At 38.3% G+C, this 19,793-nt stretch overlaps 1 protein-coding gene across 1 annotated transcript in view; it reads right to left on the bottom strand.

Annotated features, from left to right (window-relative positions):
- Kcnh8 (potassium voltage-gated channel subfamily H member 8) overlaps positions 1-19,793 on the bottom strand; it is a 344,000-nt gene that overhangs the window by 25,953 nt on the left and 298,254 nt on the right. The window contains exons 9-11 of the mRNA XM_076914649.1: positions 17,739-17,938; positions 16,094-16,343; positions 9,675-9,889 (exon numbers count right to left, since the gene is read on the bottom strand). Coding sequence (XP_076770764.1) covers positions 9,675-9,889; positions 16,094-16,343; positions 17,739-17,938 — 665 coding nt within the window. The remainder of the gene's footprint in view (positions 1-9,674; positions 9,890-16,093; positions 16,344-17,738; positions 17,939-19,793) is intronic.

Here is a 19,793-nt window from a genome sequence, read left to right as displayed (position 1 = left end):
TGACAGATGTGAGTCTAAATTCCTGTAGCTTTGCACATTAGACTATACCCTCGCTCTGTAACCAGTAAAGCCTTGCTCTTCATCTCATGAGGATACCTATGGTGGCCTTACCCTTGGCCGTGTAGTGCAATAGTGTAGAATACAAGAAGGGAAGTCTTCATAAAGTAAGCACTCTATTAAGAGGCACTGACCGAGAACAAGAAAATACATAATCCAAATAATCTTATAACCTGTTAAATGCTCTGCAAAACATAAACAAGACCATGTAACAGGAAAGTGGGAGGGAACAAACACCAGCACGTGGACAGGTAAAGCCAGAGAAGCCCCACTGTGGGCAGGGAGCAGGTGCATAAGCCAGGAGCTCTGAAAGGCATCAGGATTAACAGTGAGGTGAGACAGGCTGGGATTCTTGCCAACATAGCATGCATCAGGTGGCCTGGGATGAGAGGCAGGGAGAGAAGAAAGGCATAGGATCTTGACAGTTATAGTAAAAAGTCCAGATTCAATGTCAGCCTACAGAAAAACCACTGAAATGAATTTGGTTACAGAGTAATAGGATGCAATTTATATTTTACAAACTTCACTATTATAATCTGGAGGAGTTGAAAAGGATGGAAGTGAGGCAGGGAGAGAACATACATATGTACATTCCAATATACACCATGACATCAAGACACATAGTATTTCTATTCCCTGAAATGTTCCTCGATATCCTTTAGTGTTCATACCTCCTCTTCCCTTTCTCTCCTTGCCTGATGCAATGGTGCTCCGCTTTCTCTCACTATATATAAATAGGAGTTGTTCCTAGAATCACACATGAAAGGAATCATACTGTTGAATCTGATTTCTTTTATGGTTTGCACTTCTTTTACTCGGCATAATTTCTTTAACTGATTGACTGAATGAACAATTTTGAGACATCTCACCTTAGTCCAGGCTGGACTGGATCTCTTGTGATACTCCTGCCCAAGTCTTCTGAGTTTATAGCCATGAACCATCATGCCAGCTTGTTTTTTTTTTAAAGCATTTCTTTTATTGTTGAGTTTATATTGTTGAGAAGAAGACTCTTTCTCCCATTTTAGTATTTCTTAGTTGGTCATGACTCTTTCTGTATGGTTGAGTACCTGTCTACATCAGCATGCCTATTGGTGCTGATTTTGTTCAGCTTATGTTTAAGTGTCATGTTCGTGAGACATTTATGGGTGAAGATTCTGAGTTTACTAGGAGACACAATCTCATAGCAAACTGTTGGTGCCTCTGGATCTTACAATTTTCCCACCTGCTCCTCTTCTATGATCTTTGAACAAGAGTTGCATTGTTGATATAATTTGGGACTGAACTTCACAACTCTGCAGTTTGATTGGTTGCGGTTTTCTGCAATCTTAGTTGATGGGTTTCTTGTGATTTATATGCGTTTTGGTGGTTCCTAGTAAGACACTGGAAGTGTATAACAGTATTATGATATATCGTATTCATATATTTCATAGATCCATAAATTTTTTTCACACATACATAGGAGTTTATAATACCTGATGGACCAATGAAGTAAGACAGATAAGTTTGTTAATGTAATAGATATCTGTATAGCTGAATTATTGATTTAAGGCTTCAATTAATATATTAAAACACAATGATTCAAAGCAACTTAAGGAATAAAATGCTTGTTTTAGTTTAGAATTCCATATCACAGTCCATTACTGAAGGAAGTCAGGGCAGGAACTGAAACAGGGCAAGAACTTAGGTAGAGACCCTTGAGGAATACTGCTCATTGGCTTATTCTCCATGGCTTGCTTATCCTGTTTTCATTTAGTCCCTAGGATGACTATCTCAGAGTTGGCAGAGGCTACCATAATTTTGACATTCCCACATCAATAATCAATCAAGAAAATTCATTGCAAGCTTGTCCACAAGCTCATCTGATGAGAACATTTTCTCCATTGAGGTTCTCGCTTCTAAAGTGGCTCTGGCTTGTGTCAAGTTGACATAAGACTAGCTAGTATATTGATTGATAGGTAGATTTATAGATGGCAGATAATAGCATGTAGAGAAAAAGAGGGGTAAGAAAATGAGAGAGAGGCAGAAAGAGAGGAGAGAGAGAGAGAGAGAGAGAGAGAGAGAGAGAGAGAGAGAGAGAGAGGAGAGACTGGGTAGGGATAAGGAGATAGACAGAGGACCTAGACATATAATGATGAAAGAAAACTAAAGACAAAAAGGAGAAATGAAAATACCCAGGGTTAGTGATGACAAATTCCTTAAAGAAGCAACAGTTAGACAGATAAAAATTCCTTACCAAAATGAAATTCGGGTTAATGTCTTTAAAAAAATGAGAGAAAAATATAAAAGAAATTTGTCTTTACAAGCACGAAGAAAAGCCAGGTATCCCTGGGTCCCTAGAAAGTGGACCTATTACAAGCGTTACACAGGGTGCTGGTGTGCACATACAGATGAAGGACACAATAGAGCAGAGAACGATCCAGGAAATCAGTGTACATACATGAACAGCTATCATGTGATAGGTATGATACTGAGGTAACTAGGGAAAGTGAGGCCTCATTCAATTATGACGCAAGAAAATTCATTAACTATATCAGAAACATAAGCAAGAGTTTTGCCTCAGATAATTAATGAAACAATTCTGGATAGCATAGAGAAAGGTAAAAAAGCAAAATTTAAAATAACAGAAGGAAATGAATTCACATGTCTTTATGACATCATGCAATAAGAATCAGCTTTTAAAAATATAATTCAGATAAAATTAGCCTTAGAAGATAATATTTATAAATTCTACTTATTAAAGTAATATTATCTGTGTACTCCATGGTACTAAAGGTTTGCATATTCACACAGTGGGTGTTTTAGTTAAGTGTGGTCTTGAGGGAGGGATGGTTATTCACAAGAGCATTGGTCAATCTTGGAAGTAGTGCTGACTCCAGGAGAGGGAGCTTTGCAATATGGCACCCAATGCTATTTTAACATCATGTGTCTCTGTAATCCCAGCACTGTTTGATGCTGGCCAAAAGAGTGAGCTCTGAATTCACTTCGAGACTCTCCTTCAAAAATAAAAAAATAAATAAGGTGGCGACTGAGGGAGGAAGAAATCTGACCTCTGATCTCCACACATGCATACATGGGTGAAAGCCCTGGGACAAATATAAAACAGTAAGGGATAATTTACACAAAACCAAACAAGACCGTGAATTGAGTTTGGGTGTGGTACTGGCTTTGATGAGGAAAGCAAAGAGAGTATAGGGAATGTTTGTAGAGGAAGTTAGTGTATTCTGCTTTGAACACACTACGTCTTAAAGGTCTGTCTGCAGCAGCTCAGAGGATGAAGAAGAGCCCAGATGGACAGAAGTATAGATCCAAGAGTCTTGTGGAATGCTTTCTTGTTTGGTTAAAAAAATTGTATTTCATGTGTATATTTTCTCAAATACATTGTTTAATTTACTTTCTTTTCATCATTTTAAAAACGGTATTACATGTAAAGTTATGACTCTCCATTCAATACATGTGACTATGCTTAAACGTGTGTATTTTAAATACTGAGAATTGGCCGTAAGTCCTCTCAATGATAGGTTAATTCCTTACTACTAAGCTATATCTGTGGCCCCTTAAAGCCTTTTATTTCAATCAGGCTCTTTCTCATTTGCTCAGGTTGGTCTTGAACTTGCAATTCTCCTGCCTCAGTCTTTAGAGTTGCAGGAACTGCAGGTGTGTGTGGTCACTCTATGCAAAAGCAAAACAACTCCGCTCTTTTGCAAGTACATTAGAAAATGATGGTACTTATGATAGGAAAAGTGAGAGGACTTGGGTGTTGTGACAAATCATCAGGTTTTAAGCTCCTGTGGGTTAGCAGCAGGAACCATGCAAGTGATGCTGAGGGTTAGGGCTCCTCTTAGGATGCTGTGGTTACTGCTTGTGTTTATTTGTAAATAGCAGTTCAAAGAAAAGGATGTCACAGTGAAGACTGGAAGCCATTAAGTCTCAGGACCTCTTCCCCCTTTAAACTAAAGAAGTAAGAAGACAGAACGAGGTAGCTTAGCTTTTATGCTTCTCAGATTACATATGATCAGAAAATTGAAGCAGAAACAATGAACATATTTATAACTTAACAGGCTTAGTCATCATTAGAAATCCTTATTATGACAGACTTTAAAAAATGTCTCCTCCCCCAACTGTTGGTATTATACTGCTGTACAGCCATGAAACCATCAAGAACAAATCAGCACCCACTGTGCACAGCAATTCAATATTTATGGGTAGTTGTGTGAACATCTGAGTTTTAGCTGCCTTTACTTTTGAAAACAGTTATTTTTTGATGCTCTCTAATCCTTTTATTTATGTCAAGTTTCAGTCTCTTTATGTGAAGGAAAACTAGACTTCTCAAAAACAGATGAATTTGTGTTAAAATCACTTTATCAAGTTTACCATAAGAAACAGTGGAGCAAATTCACCATGATCTGCATAGACAGAAATGGTTCGATTCACCAGTGTTTAGCCATGAGGAGATATAAATAGGGGCAAATATGGAAAATATACCAAAGGTACAAAATACATAATTAGCATGAGGTCCAAATGGCAGTATTTAACCTTTCAACAAACTCAAACATGTTTTATATAGTTTAATTTTCCCTGTGAGACTGAGGTAAGCTATTTTTCTAAAGATCTGTGGTCTAATGCAGATGTAGGAGCCCTGATCCCTGATCTTACTCCACAGATCCCTTCTAAATGCAGATGGATTCCTATTGGCTCTTGTTTTATTTAAAAATGGGCTGATGTCTTACCTTTTTTTTGTTTGTTTGTTTTGTTTTTATGGTTTATAGTTAAAGAGTTTCACCCATGTATGTGATGAGAACTCTGTAGATCTCCATGACCTACTATGAGCCCCTTTGTACATGTAGCTACTCGATTTTCCAGAGTAAGTGAGTTTAGGAAGTTATGTTCATGAAGTTCTCATGTCTGTAAGCACGAGTAAACAGGAGTATTTCACTTTTCATAACCATCGCTCTACCAAGAACCTTTGTGAGTGGTTATTCCTGTGTGCATATGTGCGTTAAAGAATGGTGTTTGGATCCAAATTTGCTGACAGCAGAGTGGCACAGCAGAGTGGAGAACAAGAACCTTTAAGCACAGGCTGGCATCAGGATGTATGTAGATATTTTTCTGAAAGGCAAAGACTGCTGGAGTGGTTAGAACTTCTCATGGGGTTCTAGAATTATATAAGAGAGTGGGCCAAACTTACCCAGCCAGGGAACTGTATTTCAAGATTTTGGAAATATGTGTGTGTGTTCTGTGGTGTGGTGTGTGTGTGTGTGTATGTGTGTGTGTTGGTATGTGTCAATAAGCATTTTGAGTGTCAAGTAATCCAGAACAATAAAAGTGTCAAAAGCTTTTGTTCATATTTGCCCTCATAGTATTTTAAAATAAACATATATACTAATTTAATTTTATTTAGTGTTCAGTGTCTGTATTTATTTTAACCCCTTTCAAAACACTAATGGTAACCTTTATAAAGGTTATCTCTTTGTTGTATTTTCTTTTTTTTTTTTTTTCAATTTTTATTGGTTATTTTATTTATTTACATTTCAAATGTTATCCTCTTTCCTGGTTTGCCCTCTGAAAAGCCCCTATCCGACTCCTCCCCCTTGCTTCTCTTTTGTTGTATTTTCATCCCAGTCACTAGGTCCCTGTCAACAAACAGCAGTCTAATCTCTCCCAAGTACTTTGTGACATTAGTGACAGGAAGGATAGCTCCTTGCTTAGGTCCATATCAGTACTTCTTGCATCCATCTCTCTTTTCCAGTGTCTTCTCAGGTTTGATTTATATTCCACTAGAGCCATGCTTTACAAAGAAGCAATGCTTTAGGTTCCAGTCAAAATGGTTGAAGCAGTACTATGGTCAAAAGGAACTATAAAGTTAGACAGAAGGCACCGGTGAAATGCATGGAAGAAAGATGCCAGTGGCTGTGACCTCTAAGAAAAGAGAAACACACCAGCCTGAGCACCATACTGAGAGAGGTATTTTTCAGGGCAGGAGAAGCAGGTCTGAACACTGTTGCTTTGCAAGATTAGACAGAAAAATAGAAAGGGAAGGTTTTACCAGCTGAGGAGTTAGAATGAAGGTCAGGTGAGCTATCTTTTGTGGGATCTTTGGAATACAGTTGCTGGGGTTGTGGGGAACTGCATCATTGCCTGGCTTGGAGCATTAGAGAGCACCTAACTGGCATATGCAGGGCACAGCACACCAAGAGGCTTAAATGGAAGAAGTGTCTCAGGAAGGCTGGATTGCAGAACATAGATTTCATAGTCATGTTGGAATCTGAGGCCATGTTGAACCAACAAGGAAAAGCTTTGAAACACAATGAGGTGTTAGCAGAGCCCAGAGAAACCATTTCAAGAGTGAGGGAAACACTTCAAGACTAAGAACAAACTGAGAGAGAACCATCTAACAAGTCCAAGATGACTATGAACACGACAGAAGTGATCCACTGATGTTCCTTCACCAGAAGAAGCCTTATCCCACATAGAAGAAATGACGTGGATATGCTTTCATAAATGGCACATACCTTTAAATAAAATTATGGTATTGTGTCAGGCCGTGGAAGGGTATCCTGATTCTTGGGTTGTGGGTTCAGCCACGCCCCCAGAACCCAGGCTCCTGACACAAGGTTTAATCTCCATTCAACCTTCACCCTTCAGTCCTGTAGGACACAGGTAGAGGGCACACAGGCCTCAGGCCCTAGAGAGATTTACATACTAATGAGGTACCTGAAGGCCAGAGGGTGGAGCCAAATAAGCATTCCCCCCCAGCCCCTCCCCCTCTTTCCCTCCCTATTTAACTTAGGACTGCCCTGGGGTTAGGTGGGGGGTGCATCCAGATCCATCTACCACCCGTCATGCCAATAAACTGGTTTTGGAAACCCAAAGACTTCCTCGTGTGTTGGGGCCACGCTGTGAGGAGCGGTGAAGAGGCCTTTAGTGAGCAGCCGGGCCTAACTTCCAGCTGGAGGAACCCAGAGCATTCTCAGCCAACCACACACAGCGTGGTGTGAGGAACTCTGTGTTCTCCAGCAGCTTTTTACCTACAGTATTGCTTTAAAAAGGATAAAATTATAGAGAGGCAGAAATGACAGTATAGAAGAGTAGAGGAGAGAAGAAAGGAGAGGAGAGGATGAGAGAAGAAGCAATAATAAATAGTCATTTAAGATTACTCAAATACTGGAATTAAACCTACAAGGATTTAAAACCTGGTATCATTACTAGTCTAGTAAATAGAAAAAAGTAGATATTATTTTATAAATAATCTAAAGATCCATCCATTGGATGACATTAGATCCTAACATCACATGGTACTTAAACCTCAACTCAAATAGGAGACTTAAATGTTACATCCCGAGCTCTAGTGGATAACACTGAATGAAAGCTTCCTGGCATTGATTTTGTAGTGATTTTTCTTTTGGATGTGACTCTAATACAATGTGAGTAAGGAGAGGCTAATTAGATTACATAAAATTGAGAGGTTCACAGCAAAGGAAACAGCCCATGGAGTAAGAAATAAACTGTAGAATGATAGCTAACCATACATCTGATAGAGGTTGATATTCAAAATACACAAGTAACTCATACAAGCCAATGGTAACAAGGGAAATAGTAGACTGATTAAAAATGGGCAAAATAGATTCTTTAAAAGAAGATATACAAAACCCACTAGTAGTCATAGAAATGCAAAATAAAATTGCAACAATGTATCATCTCTCAGTGGCTGGGATGACTGCTGTCAAGGAGCTGAGAGGTGAGTGTTGTTGCAGATTAGAAGTGGGAATTCTCACATATTGTCAGTGGGAATGCACAGCAGACATTAAAGTGTAGCTACCACTGATCCAACAATTCTACTACTGCTTGTGTATGCAAAAGGGTTGAGATCGTTATGTGTCCAAGGTATGTGTATGTTTGTGCTCATTGCTATGTTCCTCCCAATAGTCAAGACAAGGCATCAATTTAAATGCCTATCAATGAACAGAATAAAGAAAATACAGTATACATGCACTTTGGAATAGTACTAACTCTGGATGAAGAAGAAAGTCCTGTGATTTACAACCTTGGCGAGCTTGGGAGTGTGTGGGACTTATGCTTCATGCAATAAGCACATTTTCATATGCATGGTGAAATGACCCTCAACGATTTCACCTTTATGTGGAATCTGGGGAAGGTTGGAATCATGGAAGCTGAGAGGTGGGTGGTGATTACTTGAGGTCGGTAGGAGAAAAATTTTTGCCCTTGGTCACAGGGCACAAAATTTCATCTCTATTTCAGTATGGTGACTATGATTAAAAATGACATGCTCTATGCTTTACTATTGTTGAGAGTATTTTAATTTCTTTTATGAATGAATATTAATTTGAGAAGCACATGTCGATTAGCTCAATTTATGTATTTAATGATACATGCATGTTTTAAAACATTATGTTATAATTCTTAAAATTCATTGTATACTATCATAGAAACACAAAATGTACCTACCACCTTGAGTTTTAAGATTCGGTTTATTGCATAAGATACATGAGAGCTATTTCAAAAAAAAGAAAAAAAGCAGGCCCTTTGTTAGTCAACTGTATTCTTCAAACTGGATTTTTTTTTCTCACATGCTGTACAATTCATCTACAAGTGTACAAAACCAAAGCCACTCTGAATCTTTTTGTTCTGCTATAGAAATGGATAGACACTTATCTTAGAGTGTTTTAACCAATAAAACGCTTTGTATAGAAAGAGTGCTTAGCATAATAGGTAGCTAATAAATATCGACCCTTGATGTTTTTATTGTGGTAGAAACCAATGGGGTGTTGTCTATTTATCTAACATCAAGTATATCCCTAACCTAGAGGAAACATTATGCAATGACTATTTTTTTCTATCAATTTTTCAAAAGACAGAATGCTAATGATTACACAAAATGTCTGCATAATATGGATTAGTCAAAACTACAGTTTTTTTAAATCTTGAGTGCTGCAAGTATCTGAGACAAGGCACTGACTGTTACACATTGAGATGCATGCTCTGGCTTGCCTTCCAACAATCATTCTTATTAAGTCATTATTGCTGACACATCTAATGAAGTCATGTTCACGATCCGCCTAAACACAAGGCACAGTATAGTACATATTTTGACAGGAAAGCTGTTTGTATAAACTGAAACATGAAGCAAATATATAATTTCATAAAATGTTCATTATGCTTTCAGTGTGACAGTTGTTGGCTTGAATCCTTTTATGAAAATTTGGTCACTTTGAGATAGATTGTTTAGGGTACCATTTTAACAAAAAGATTAGTTTCTAGCAAATTCCCTGTCTAGCAGTTGAAGGGCTGAACAGTGACACACACCAAACTCTGACCTGCATACTTTCTCTGGAAATCTTCAAATGCTGGAGCCATCACTTATTTCCAGCTAAGTTCTGTATACGTGTAAAAGTGCATGAGCACATGGAGATAAGCAGGCAAGAAACTGCCTACAAATAGTGCTTCCCTGGCATGTTAGCAGGGAACTCCAGACTAAGTCATCAGCTAACAAGAGGCTGCATATTTTACCTGCAGTGCCTTTTGAAAGGGAGGCTATGACACCTGCCTCTGCTGTTGTATTTAATCCCCAGACCCCAGTTCTAATTGGAAAGGGGACTTACATCACTCTCGTGACCTTCTCGAAGGTTGTATGTAAGGTCGTGCTGGATGTCTTCTACAAATTTGTGTGCGTACTCTGGGTAAAGGCCCAGCACCTCAAAGAGACCTTTCAGGATGATGCACTGTAGATCACAGTAGGTCAGCGCCTTCACATCAGCATTGGTCTTGATCACTTGGTCTTTAATTGATAAATTTGCTCCAATTAAATCTCCCTTCCCTAAGGAACAGTTAAAAAAGAAGAGCCATATCATTTTGAAGAAAAGCAGAACAAACTGGAGCCCAGTCACTTTATTTGATTTAAAGACCCCATTTCTCTAAAATCATGTGAAGACAGATCATCACCAGCTACTCAAGTTTAGCAGGACCGAGAGTCAGACTGGGGCTTAATTGCTATTTCATTGTGGGATTTAAGACGTTAACACCAACAAACATTGTTAGATGTCCTGTGGTAGGTAAAACTGTCACTTAGTTGTGAGCCCTGACCTAGAGGGCGTAGCTGGATGTCTTAGGCATCAAAAGCCACCCATGGGCTCTTATCAGATCTCTGGAAGGACTTGTCACATGATTTTGGACCAGTCAATTTGTCACAGTCACTTTAACCACGTAAAAGGGTAGTAATAATTTTTCTTGGTGGAAAAATTGGTCTTCTCACGTCAGTGCATCAGGAAGTACACTGACTAGATAGAGTCCAGGACTTTTGGTAATAACAGAAGTGTGTCACTTAACAGACTAAGGTCTGTTCCTTCATTTACTTGTGATCACATCTCCAAGATGGACAGGAGGGTGAAGTAGGTGAAGGCTCTCTGTTGAGTCAGGAAGAAGGAGCAAGGGCTGAACATTGCGGGGCCATGGTTTGCGTGTAGCAGTGTGTAACACAGGAACATGGGTCCCAACTGTTTTCTATGACAGTGTAAGAATGTCCTTCTCCTTCCAGACAAGAAGTGAATAGACAAAAACTAGAATCTTAGATGACTACTCATGGGACCCCTATGTCCCCCTTGATGTCTGACAGCAGCACTGCTGACTACAGTACTCCTGTCTACAGTAATTAGGATGCATTCTGGGAGCTAACTTGCCTTGTAACGCTTGTTGATGACCTAATAATGGACACTTTTATCTTTTAAATCTTTTAAGTGGATTTCAAGAGTTGAAACCAGTATGAAACAGGAGGAATAACCTCAAGAATCAAAATTTAAAAAAAATCATTGATTGTAACTCCTGATATATTTTTGACTCAACCATAAAGTCACCCAGAAGACAAGAAATTTTTAATTCTTGGGCTGTAGGCTGGAGGAACAGGAGTATGTTCACAGACAGCACTAGGCACTGGAGTTAACTCTCATTTCTAGTGAAAGTCTTCTGAGTCTGTCCAAAGAAAGCATCATTCCCAGGTATTAACTATAATTATTGGAATCACCTTTGTGCTATGTTGTAAGCAACCAAGAACAGCTGTATAGACCTCAATACTGAAAAAGACACACCACTGAAGTATTATGAAGTTGGCTGGAGAGATGGCTCAGCTGTTAAGGGTATTGGTTTTTCTTCTAGAGGTCCTGAGTTGATTTCCTGGTAACCACATGGTGGCTCAAAACCATCCATGATGGGATCAGATGCCCTCTTTTGATTTTCGGATGTACATGCAGACAGAACACTCATATATATAAGTAATTTTAAAAGAAAAGTTATCAAGTAAACTTACCAAGTCCATACTGAATTATATTTTTAAATTTCTAACGTTTTATCCTTTATTATGCTCAGCATTTTTGAAACAAATTTCCTGGCAGAGAACACTTAAAACTCCATTCTAATTAATTTATCAGTAAAAGGAAACACGAAATTAATCACATGTGCTTGAGATATCCAAAAAAAATGTGTATGAAATTTAAAAATGAAGGCAAATTACTGAATTATGTCAAATGTTAACTTGAATTAATATTTTATTTAAACTATAAAAAATAAGTCTACTTTGATGGAAGAAAAAAAAAACATACCACAGACTATATTTTTAGCCTGTGGAAGTGATAAAATAGCCACATTTTCTGGAAGAATTCAAGCCTGACTTACTGTTGTCACTAATATTGCTAAATTTGAAATTACATTTTCTGTAGATTTTGTTAAAAAACTACACTGCTGCTTAACAAATGCAAGGCTGAGGAAGGACATGAGATATAATCCCAGCCGGAAAGTCATCAATGCGGTGACTCTTTATATTGTCTATTTGAGGATAATTATCAAGACAGTGTCATATGTGGGATTCTGCTATGGCAGAGACATTAAGCAGAGCTTTAAGGCCACCATCTTTTCATATTTATGGTTTCTGTGGTATAACTATAAGCAAAAGAATACTGCCAGAGTCCAGCCACATGAGGGGTTCAGAACTCAAAGGAGGATGTTGAAAGAAGACTTGGACCAAGAAGTGCGGTTCCCACACTCTGGCACTGAGACAGCTCAGCTCAGTACACCTTTGTGTGTGTGTGTGTGTGTGTGTGTGTGTGTGTGTGTGTGTCTTCACAGCTGAAAAGGCTTCATATTCATTTTCTCACAGAAGTCTCTTTTAAGAACTCCCTATGTTTAACAATAATGTGCACACTGTACTTTTCCCTTCTTTCTCCCCCTCCATCTCCAGTTTCCTGTTAAGGCATGAAATGTATCAAGGAAGAGGAAACATAGTTTCAGCAAGCAGTTAATATCTAACGCAGCACATTGGTACACAACAAAGTGACCATAGTCGGCAGCAATTGCAGTTAGAGTATAGAGAGGTAATAGACTAAGTACCCAGGAAGTTATAATTCAATCAGTGCACCTAGTATTTCTCGACATCCTAACCAGGAGGTCTAATTCCTTTAACATTTCCCGGGATCTCAGGAAATTAGTAACCTGAGTCAGTTCCTTGTCCTTGCTTGGCTCACCTCTGAATGTTCTTATTAAGTCTTGGAACCAATGATCGAGCAAGACGATTTTAACATTGTGACAATCATCTAGCTGTTTTTTGGAATGGGTTGGTGGGAAACTTGTTATCAGAACCAAGTTCCCATCAGGAGAGAACATCTGGATGTTAGCTGAATTACCCAGACGAGGCCCTTGTGTTGGCTCAATCACAGCACCATTATCAACAAAAAGAGTAGTGAGTGATCTGTGCCATTCCCACAGTCCTCAGAGACAAACACAAATGAACCATGGCCTGAACTTTCATTTTCTGATTATGGGGAAATGGCTCTCACAGACAAAATTAAAGTAAAAACTGCCAATAGCAATACCAAAACTGCAAAAGTAAGGCAAAAGCGAACTAAGCATTTCCTAGAGAAAGCCCAGGAGACTGCACGAATATTCCCACATGTGGGAACCCAACCCCTTCAGGCCTTGCAATAAGGAGAGAAGCCTGCATTACACCCCTGCGCCTTTCCCAGCAGAGGCTTGGACACTGCAAGAATACCACCAACACACTGCTAAATTTGGCACCTTTGAAGGAATTCCAGATTTGCTTTTGGATTCAGTGAACGTTTATGGAGCATGCGCAATGGTGTTCAGTCTCGCATTGAGCTCTGACTAGACGTTCTTGCCTCACCAACTGCCCTGTGGATTCCTCCTTTCTTTTGTTGATATTCCTGAACTAGTGTATTAGCTACTCCAGGTCTCAGTATCCTTATTTCTGAAAGAAAAGAATGATTTCTCTGCTTCCTATAGATCATTGGAAGTCTCCATGTTTGCAGAGCTGGTTCGTCTTTGAGGATTAAGAACAATAACAAAAAAGAACGTTAAATTCCACAGAGGCAGATAAATACCATTTGTCAAGACACCAGTTATCTTGCATGGCCATATTCTTTCAAACCAATGGAAAAAAATAATGGGAAGCACAGTAAAGTAAAAGATGAAAAGATTCTATCTTTATAACAAATTCTCACGACAACTCTCTCCATACAACAGATCTGGAAATGCTTTCATGTGTTGATTGGGAGATGGTATTGCTTGAGTTGGGACATGAACACTTCTTTCTCACAAGACCACTAATTCATTTCAGTAGCGGAATGAACTAAGTAACTAGAGACCAAATTGAAGCTGTGTGCTTAGGTTAAATCAGCCACATCAGTATAGGTTAAATCAGCCATAGGTTAAACATGAAATAATATTGTGAAGAAAGTTACATCATTCCATTTACATGGTAACCTTGGACCTTCACTTGTGTGTGGCCCCAGTAATGTAACAGAGTTTAGAATGATCATGGGACAAGCTGAATTTACACCACTTACATATCTATGTATGGTGGGAGCAGAGAAGGGAAATACCATCATAAAGTCACAATTTATGGAGAAATTTGGGCCAGGGAGCAAAGCAGCAGAGGAGTAAATCTTTCATCAATAATTAATTATTTTATTATGAGAATTATTACAATGTTTTATAAGCTATAACAGTCACATAGAAACCATTACATTTGCACTTTTTTCTCTAATGTAATGAATGATGTGTTTATCTTTCATTCCTAAAACTGTTGTTAGTTACTAAATTTGAAAATGGAGAAGAATTTTAAAAAAGCCTAATTTTAAATGGAGTGTTATATCAGCTTGAATGTATGTCATATCATATGGTTCTGATAAAGTGGCAGATGCTCTCTCAAAAGGAGGCCATATCAATAGGCAAATCATAAGTCTATAAAAGTTGCAACAGTGCTAGGGAAATCCACTGGAAAATATGTAAGTAATGTTTTGGAAGTAAATTAGAAATAATTGTCAATCCTAAACCAGAATTACAAACTGATAGAACGACTGTCCTTTTACCATTGCAAACTGAGAAGAGGGAGGGACTGTTTTAGCATCTTCTGCACTTATATTAAGGAAAATATCACAGGGTGTATCCGAAAGGGAAGTCCTACCTTTCCTCTGTTAGAGAAACTGAAGTCCACATGAAGCAGTGAAAGCCACAAGGTCTGCCACCACTCAGCCTCCAGATCCTCCCCTTTAGCTGAGGCAGCCACACTGCCACAGTTACTTATCAATGCTCTAACACAATGCAGCTAAGCTATGAGAAGCAACAGAAATTTATTTCTGATGATCTGGAGCTTTGTCAGGTTCCATGTCTAATAAGGGCCAACTTTCTATTTCTTACCTGTTGACTTATCATTGTGATATCATGGCAGACTTCTTTATAAACCCATTTTGGAAGGTATTGATCACATCTTAGGTTCCCACCTCCTAATTTCATCTTGCAAAAAATGGATTTCAGAAGATGAATTTAGAAGGCACATGCAGAATTTAACAAGATTTCAAGACTCAACAGTGTCACTAAGATAGCATTTCATACTAGGGACTCAGCATTTATCACTTCTCTCTACCAAAATATAACCTATTCTGAAGCTTACTACTTCAGTAGCAGAGTTAACATGAAATGACATGTATACTTGGGACCTGAAGGAATAGTGTTCTCCCATCCAGAATTTAGAATAGTATTGTGGAAACAGAAAATCCATTTACATATTTGTCTACAGTCTGTAAAGGTTTAAATGTCCCATGTGTCAAAATACTTTTCAAAGATTTGTCACAGATCACTTCCTTAGAAAAACAGAATAAAAATTACTGCATTAATCATTTACTGACATGATTCCAGACATTGGTATAAAACATTGATTTTTACAACATACCCTGGATCCATCTGATGCTCACCCCTCTCCACCAACCTGGGTGAATTTTCTATTTTGTCACTGTCTTAAGTTGAATCTCTATAAGGGCAAAATTTCTAGCAATTTCTGTTCTGCCACATTTTTAGTGCTTAGACCTATGTGCAATAATGATTGGTTATATAAACAAATGAGAGTGAGCTTGAAAAGAACTCAGATAAAATTGGGAGAGGAAGTTTTCTATATTAGCCCAAACACTGTCTTCTTCCAGCTGCTCTTTATATTTCAGGGAAAAATAATTTTGTCTAGTATTTGAAGTCAACATCACGGCACAGAGTTTTCTTTGAGGAATTAAAAGGGGGCTGTGTCACCTTTGCAGTACTAGGTTAATGGCAGTGATCGAGTTTTTCTCAAAGTTAAAATCATTTGTGCTCCCTTTCTGACACAGATAAAACATAATTATAATGTTCTTTGTACTGGTGATCCACAAAATATATAAAATTCTCCATGAAAGCAGAGCTACTGTTTCTTCCATAGGACACTGTATGAGTTGTGAGTAGAAGTCGGAAAGACTTACACTGTGTATGGAATCTGGATATTTACTCACTAGTAAAATGATAATATTTATACTCCCTGAACTTTGTATAGGAATAATGATATGCCATGTATAACATTTAGACAAACTGAATCCAATATGGAGTCCATATCTTTATCTGTAATTTGCCAACTCCTGTTAACATGTCCCCCTTCCCTACTTAGTATTCTTTATACTCTAGAGTAACATTTCAGAGAAACATTTCAGCCGAAACCTACCTAGAATAGCCAACACCATGCTGTCTTTAAGAACTTCCATAGAGCCTGAGCACACAAAGTAGATGGCTTGCAAAGCATCTCCCTGGCGCAGCAGATACTCTCCTGGAGCACAAAATGAGGTTTTAATATGGAGAGACAGAGACCTGAGGCAGCCCCGGCTGGCACATTCAAACAGGGACAGCTGTAAGATCTCCTTGTTCAGATGCATTGTGATGTCAGAGCGCAGTTCATCTGGGAAGTCTTTCAAAAGCTGTTGGAAAAGAGGAGAGAAGAAAGGAAATTTGGATGAGTCAGGTCTACTCAATGAGTTTGCAAGATATCATTGGCTCTCTTCATCCTTCGGTGAACTGCTTTATACAAGAGTAAGCTGTTATAGTCTCTGAGATTTCCTCTGTACAATCTCCAGGGCTATGTAGTAACTGTGACCTTAGTTATGTATCACAGAATAATCAGCTGATAATAAATCTGAAGCAATTTTAAATATTTCCAACATATACTTGCAGAAAAGCTTCCAACACTTCCATCAAGACTCCTATTGGGATAGATAAAGGAACCTGGACACATTGTACTTTCTTAATGTGTCATGGTATCTAGAGAGATAATATTATCACTCTCATAATTTTGATTATTAGGTTTCAAATACGAGAGAAAAATATGGAATTTGTCTTATAGAGTCTGGGCTTATCTCACTTAATATATTGATCTCTTGTGCTACCCATTCATGCCTCCAAAAGGTCATGATTTTACTTTTCTCTATGGTAAATAAAATTCCATTGAGAAGTTTGGGGAGCACAGTGCAAGATGAAGATAAAAATACAGAATGTCTAAAACATTAATTCTCTAAATGTCATTCATTGCATGATCTTGTAACTTAACTCAAAGAATAGTTGATTACACAGTTACTGCATTGTTTAATGTGTTGGTGGGCTAGTTGGTTGATCTATACAGTGTCTTGCACAGTGGCTATTTGGGGTTATTTCCTAATTTCTAAAGATACCATTTTACCTATATTTTGTTGCTTTTTTTTAAAAAAAAAATGTGGATCAGTGTGACCAGTTTAAGTATTCACCCAACATTATGACATTAAATTATTATAAGGATGAATCCTTTAAAAAACACAATGAAAATGGTAGCAAATTGCTATGAAACTCTGACATCACAGAGTGGCAGAGTGAAGACATCAGTCGTGATGCATAAAAAAAGGTAGGTTGCCAACCAGGCCACATACAGGAACTAACTGGTCAGAGACCCTGACCCATATATAGCAGAGGAATTCCTGGTCTGGCCTCAGGGGGAGAAAACACTCCTACCAGTTGAGAGAGACTCAAGGCCCCATGGAGTGGGGAGGTCTGGTGGGGAGAGGGACATCCTCTTGGAGACAGAGGTTAGGAAGAATAGGATGAGGAACTGTGGGAGGGTGTACCAGAAGGACAATGACTGAATGACTGGATTGTAAAAAAATAAAACTACTACTACTACTACTACTAAAGAAAAGTGGGTTGTAGGTCCATGAGGGATGAAAGACAAAGAGATAAAGGTGCTGGTAATATTGTCCCTCTCTTTTGCCTGTATTAGAACATCTTACTTTTACGTGATAAGTGTATGCTTTATGCCTGAAAATTTCAACATAAGAAATGCACATTACCTCATTTGAATCTATTCCATTGTTGACCGACCAAGTTGTCTGAAAGTACTCAAGCATCCTCTGCTTGAGTTGCTGGGGCAGGTGATGCACACGGATGAAGTCCTTTAGGTCCTTGGTTCTAGTGTGGTACAGGCTCCATCTAGAGTACATCCTCTGTATGATGGCAGTCACGTTCCCAAATACCAAGGCATGCATCAGGGCTAGGGAGCACAACAGAACACAGGCTAGTAAGGCAGAGTACCCTTTTACATATAAGTCTGTTTCATAGATGGGTTAGAGTAAAGCATGCTTATTTGGCCATACTGATGTGATTCCATTCCTGGAAGCATATGAATACAACTCCTCAGTCATAAGGTGCATCCAGAAGCAGTCATGTGACCTCCACATGGCCTGATCAAAGTAACAATAGCTTTAACAACAACAACAACAACAACAACAACAATAATAATAATAATAATATATAAAGTAGCCCCTGTGTACACATGTATTCTTTTAGCTGCCCTTCTGGATCTGAAAAATCTTTCCTTTGAACTTTATCCACATAAAGATTATCTTAGCAGTTACACATACTTTAATAGTTACGATTCCATTCTCTCAATAGTTCCATAAAATAGGATACACATTTCCAGTTAGCAATTATTCTATTACACTAGCAAGTCTATTTTAAAAACAAACCTAATTATCATAACTGGGTAGCTACTGTTAGAATTTTAGTCTCACAGAGCAAAATCATGACATTAAGGACTTGGGATACAGCTCAGTGGCATAGCACTCGCTGAAATCATTTGTGGCCATAGGTTTGATTCCATGAGCCAGAAGGTAAGTAAATGAAAGTAGTTATAGAATATTAATGAATGATATGTTTACATTAATATTAATATTAAGACACTTGTTACAAATTTGATGATTCTCTGAGAAGTGGGAGGCTGGGGTGATAATAAGTTCAATTCTCATCCTCACTTCAGCTTTGCATGCACTTTAATCTTAAGGGAGACACTCAAAATTTGAGAACAAGACAGACATAGAAGAATGTGTTGAAACACAGATGCTTGGTGTAGAGTCACTATCACTGTCCTAGTAAGCCAGTGGTCCTCTCTTCCAGTGAGTTTTCTCACTTAGTTGGCACTGTTTTGTCTTCATCCGTGTTCTTATGGTAAAACATCTTCTCCAAAAGCAATTTAGGCAAAAAATTAGTTCACTTAAGCTTAAAATTCTAAATAATAGTTCATCATTGTGGGGAAATTAAGGCAGTTAGTCACATGACATCCACAGTTGAGAGCAGAGAGTAGTGGATACATATATCCTTGCTTCATTTCTACACAGAGTTCAGAATCCCCTGCCTAGGGAATTGTACAATGTAAGCTAGATCTCCCCACATTGATTAACAAAATCCCCCAAATACATGTTTACAAGCCAATCATATCTAGTCTTATTTGAGACTCTTCCCAGATGATTCTGGGTTGTCAAGTTGACAATGAAAGCTGACCATCAGAGTACCTAGATTGGGAAAAAATCTTCACCAACCCTACATCTGGTAGAGGGTTAACATTCAAACCATTTAAAAAATTCAAGAAGTTAACTTCCAAAAAAACTAAATAACTTAATTAAAAAATTGGGCACAGAGCCATTCAGCGAATTCACAATGAGGAATCTTTAATGTCAGAGAAGCACTTAAAGAAATATTCAAAATCCTTAGTCATCAGGGAAATGCCAATCAAAATGATCCTGAGATTCCACCTTATAGTAATCAGAATGTCTAAAATCAAAAACTCAAGTGACAGCAAATGCTGACTGGTAAAGATATGAAAAAAGACCAACACTCCTACATTGCTGGTGGGATTTCAAACTGGTACAACCACTCTGGAAATCAATTTGGGGGTTCCTCAAAAATTTGGAAATAGTTCTACCTGAAGACCTAGCTATACCACTTCTGGGCATATACTGAAAAGATGCTCTACCATCCCACAAGGACACTTGCTCAACTATGTTCATAGCAGCCTTATTTGTAACAACCAGAAGCTGGAAACAACCCAGATGCCCCTCAACTGAAGAGTA

The sequence above is a fragment of the Arvicanthis niloticus genome, chromosome 17 (assembly GCF_011762505.2).
Source record: "Arvicanthis niloticus isolate mArvNil1 chromosome 17, mArvNil1.pat.X, whole genome shotgun sequence".
Lineage (NCBI taxonomy): Eukaryota > Metazoa > Chordata > Mammalia > Rodentia > Muridae > Arvicanthis > Arvicanthis niloticus.
The sequence above is the reverse complement of the archived record's forward strand: the minus strand, read 5'-3'. Positions and strand labels throughout refer to the sequence as shown.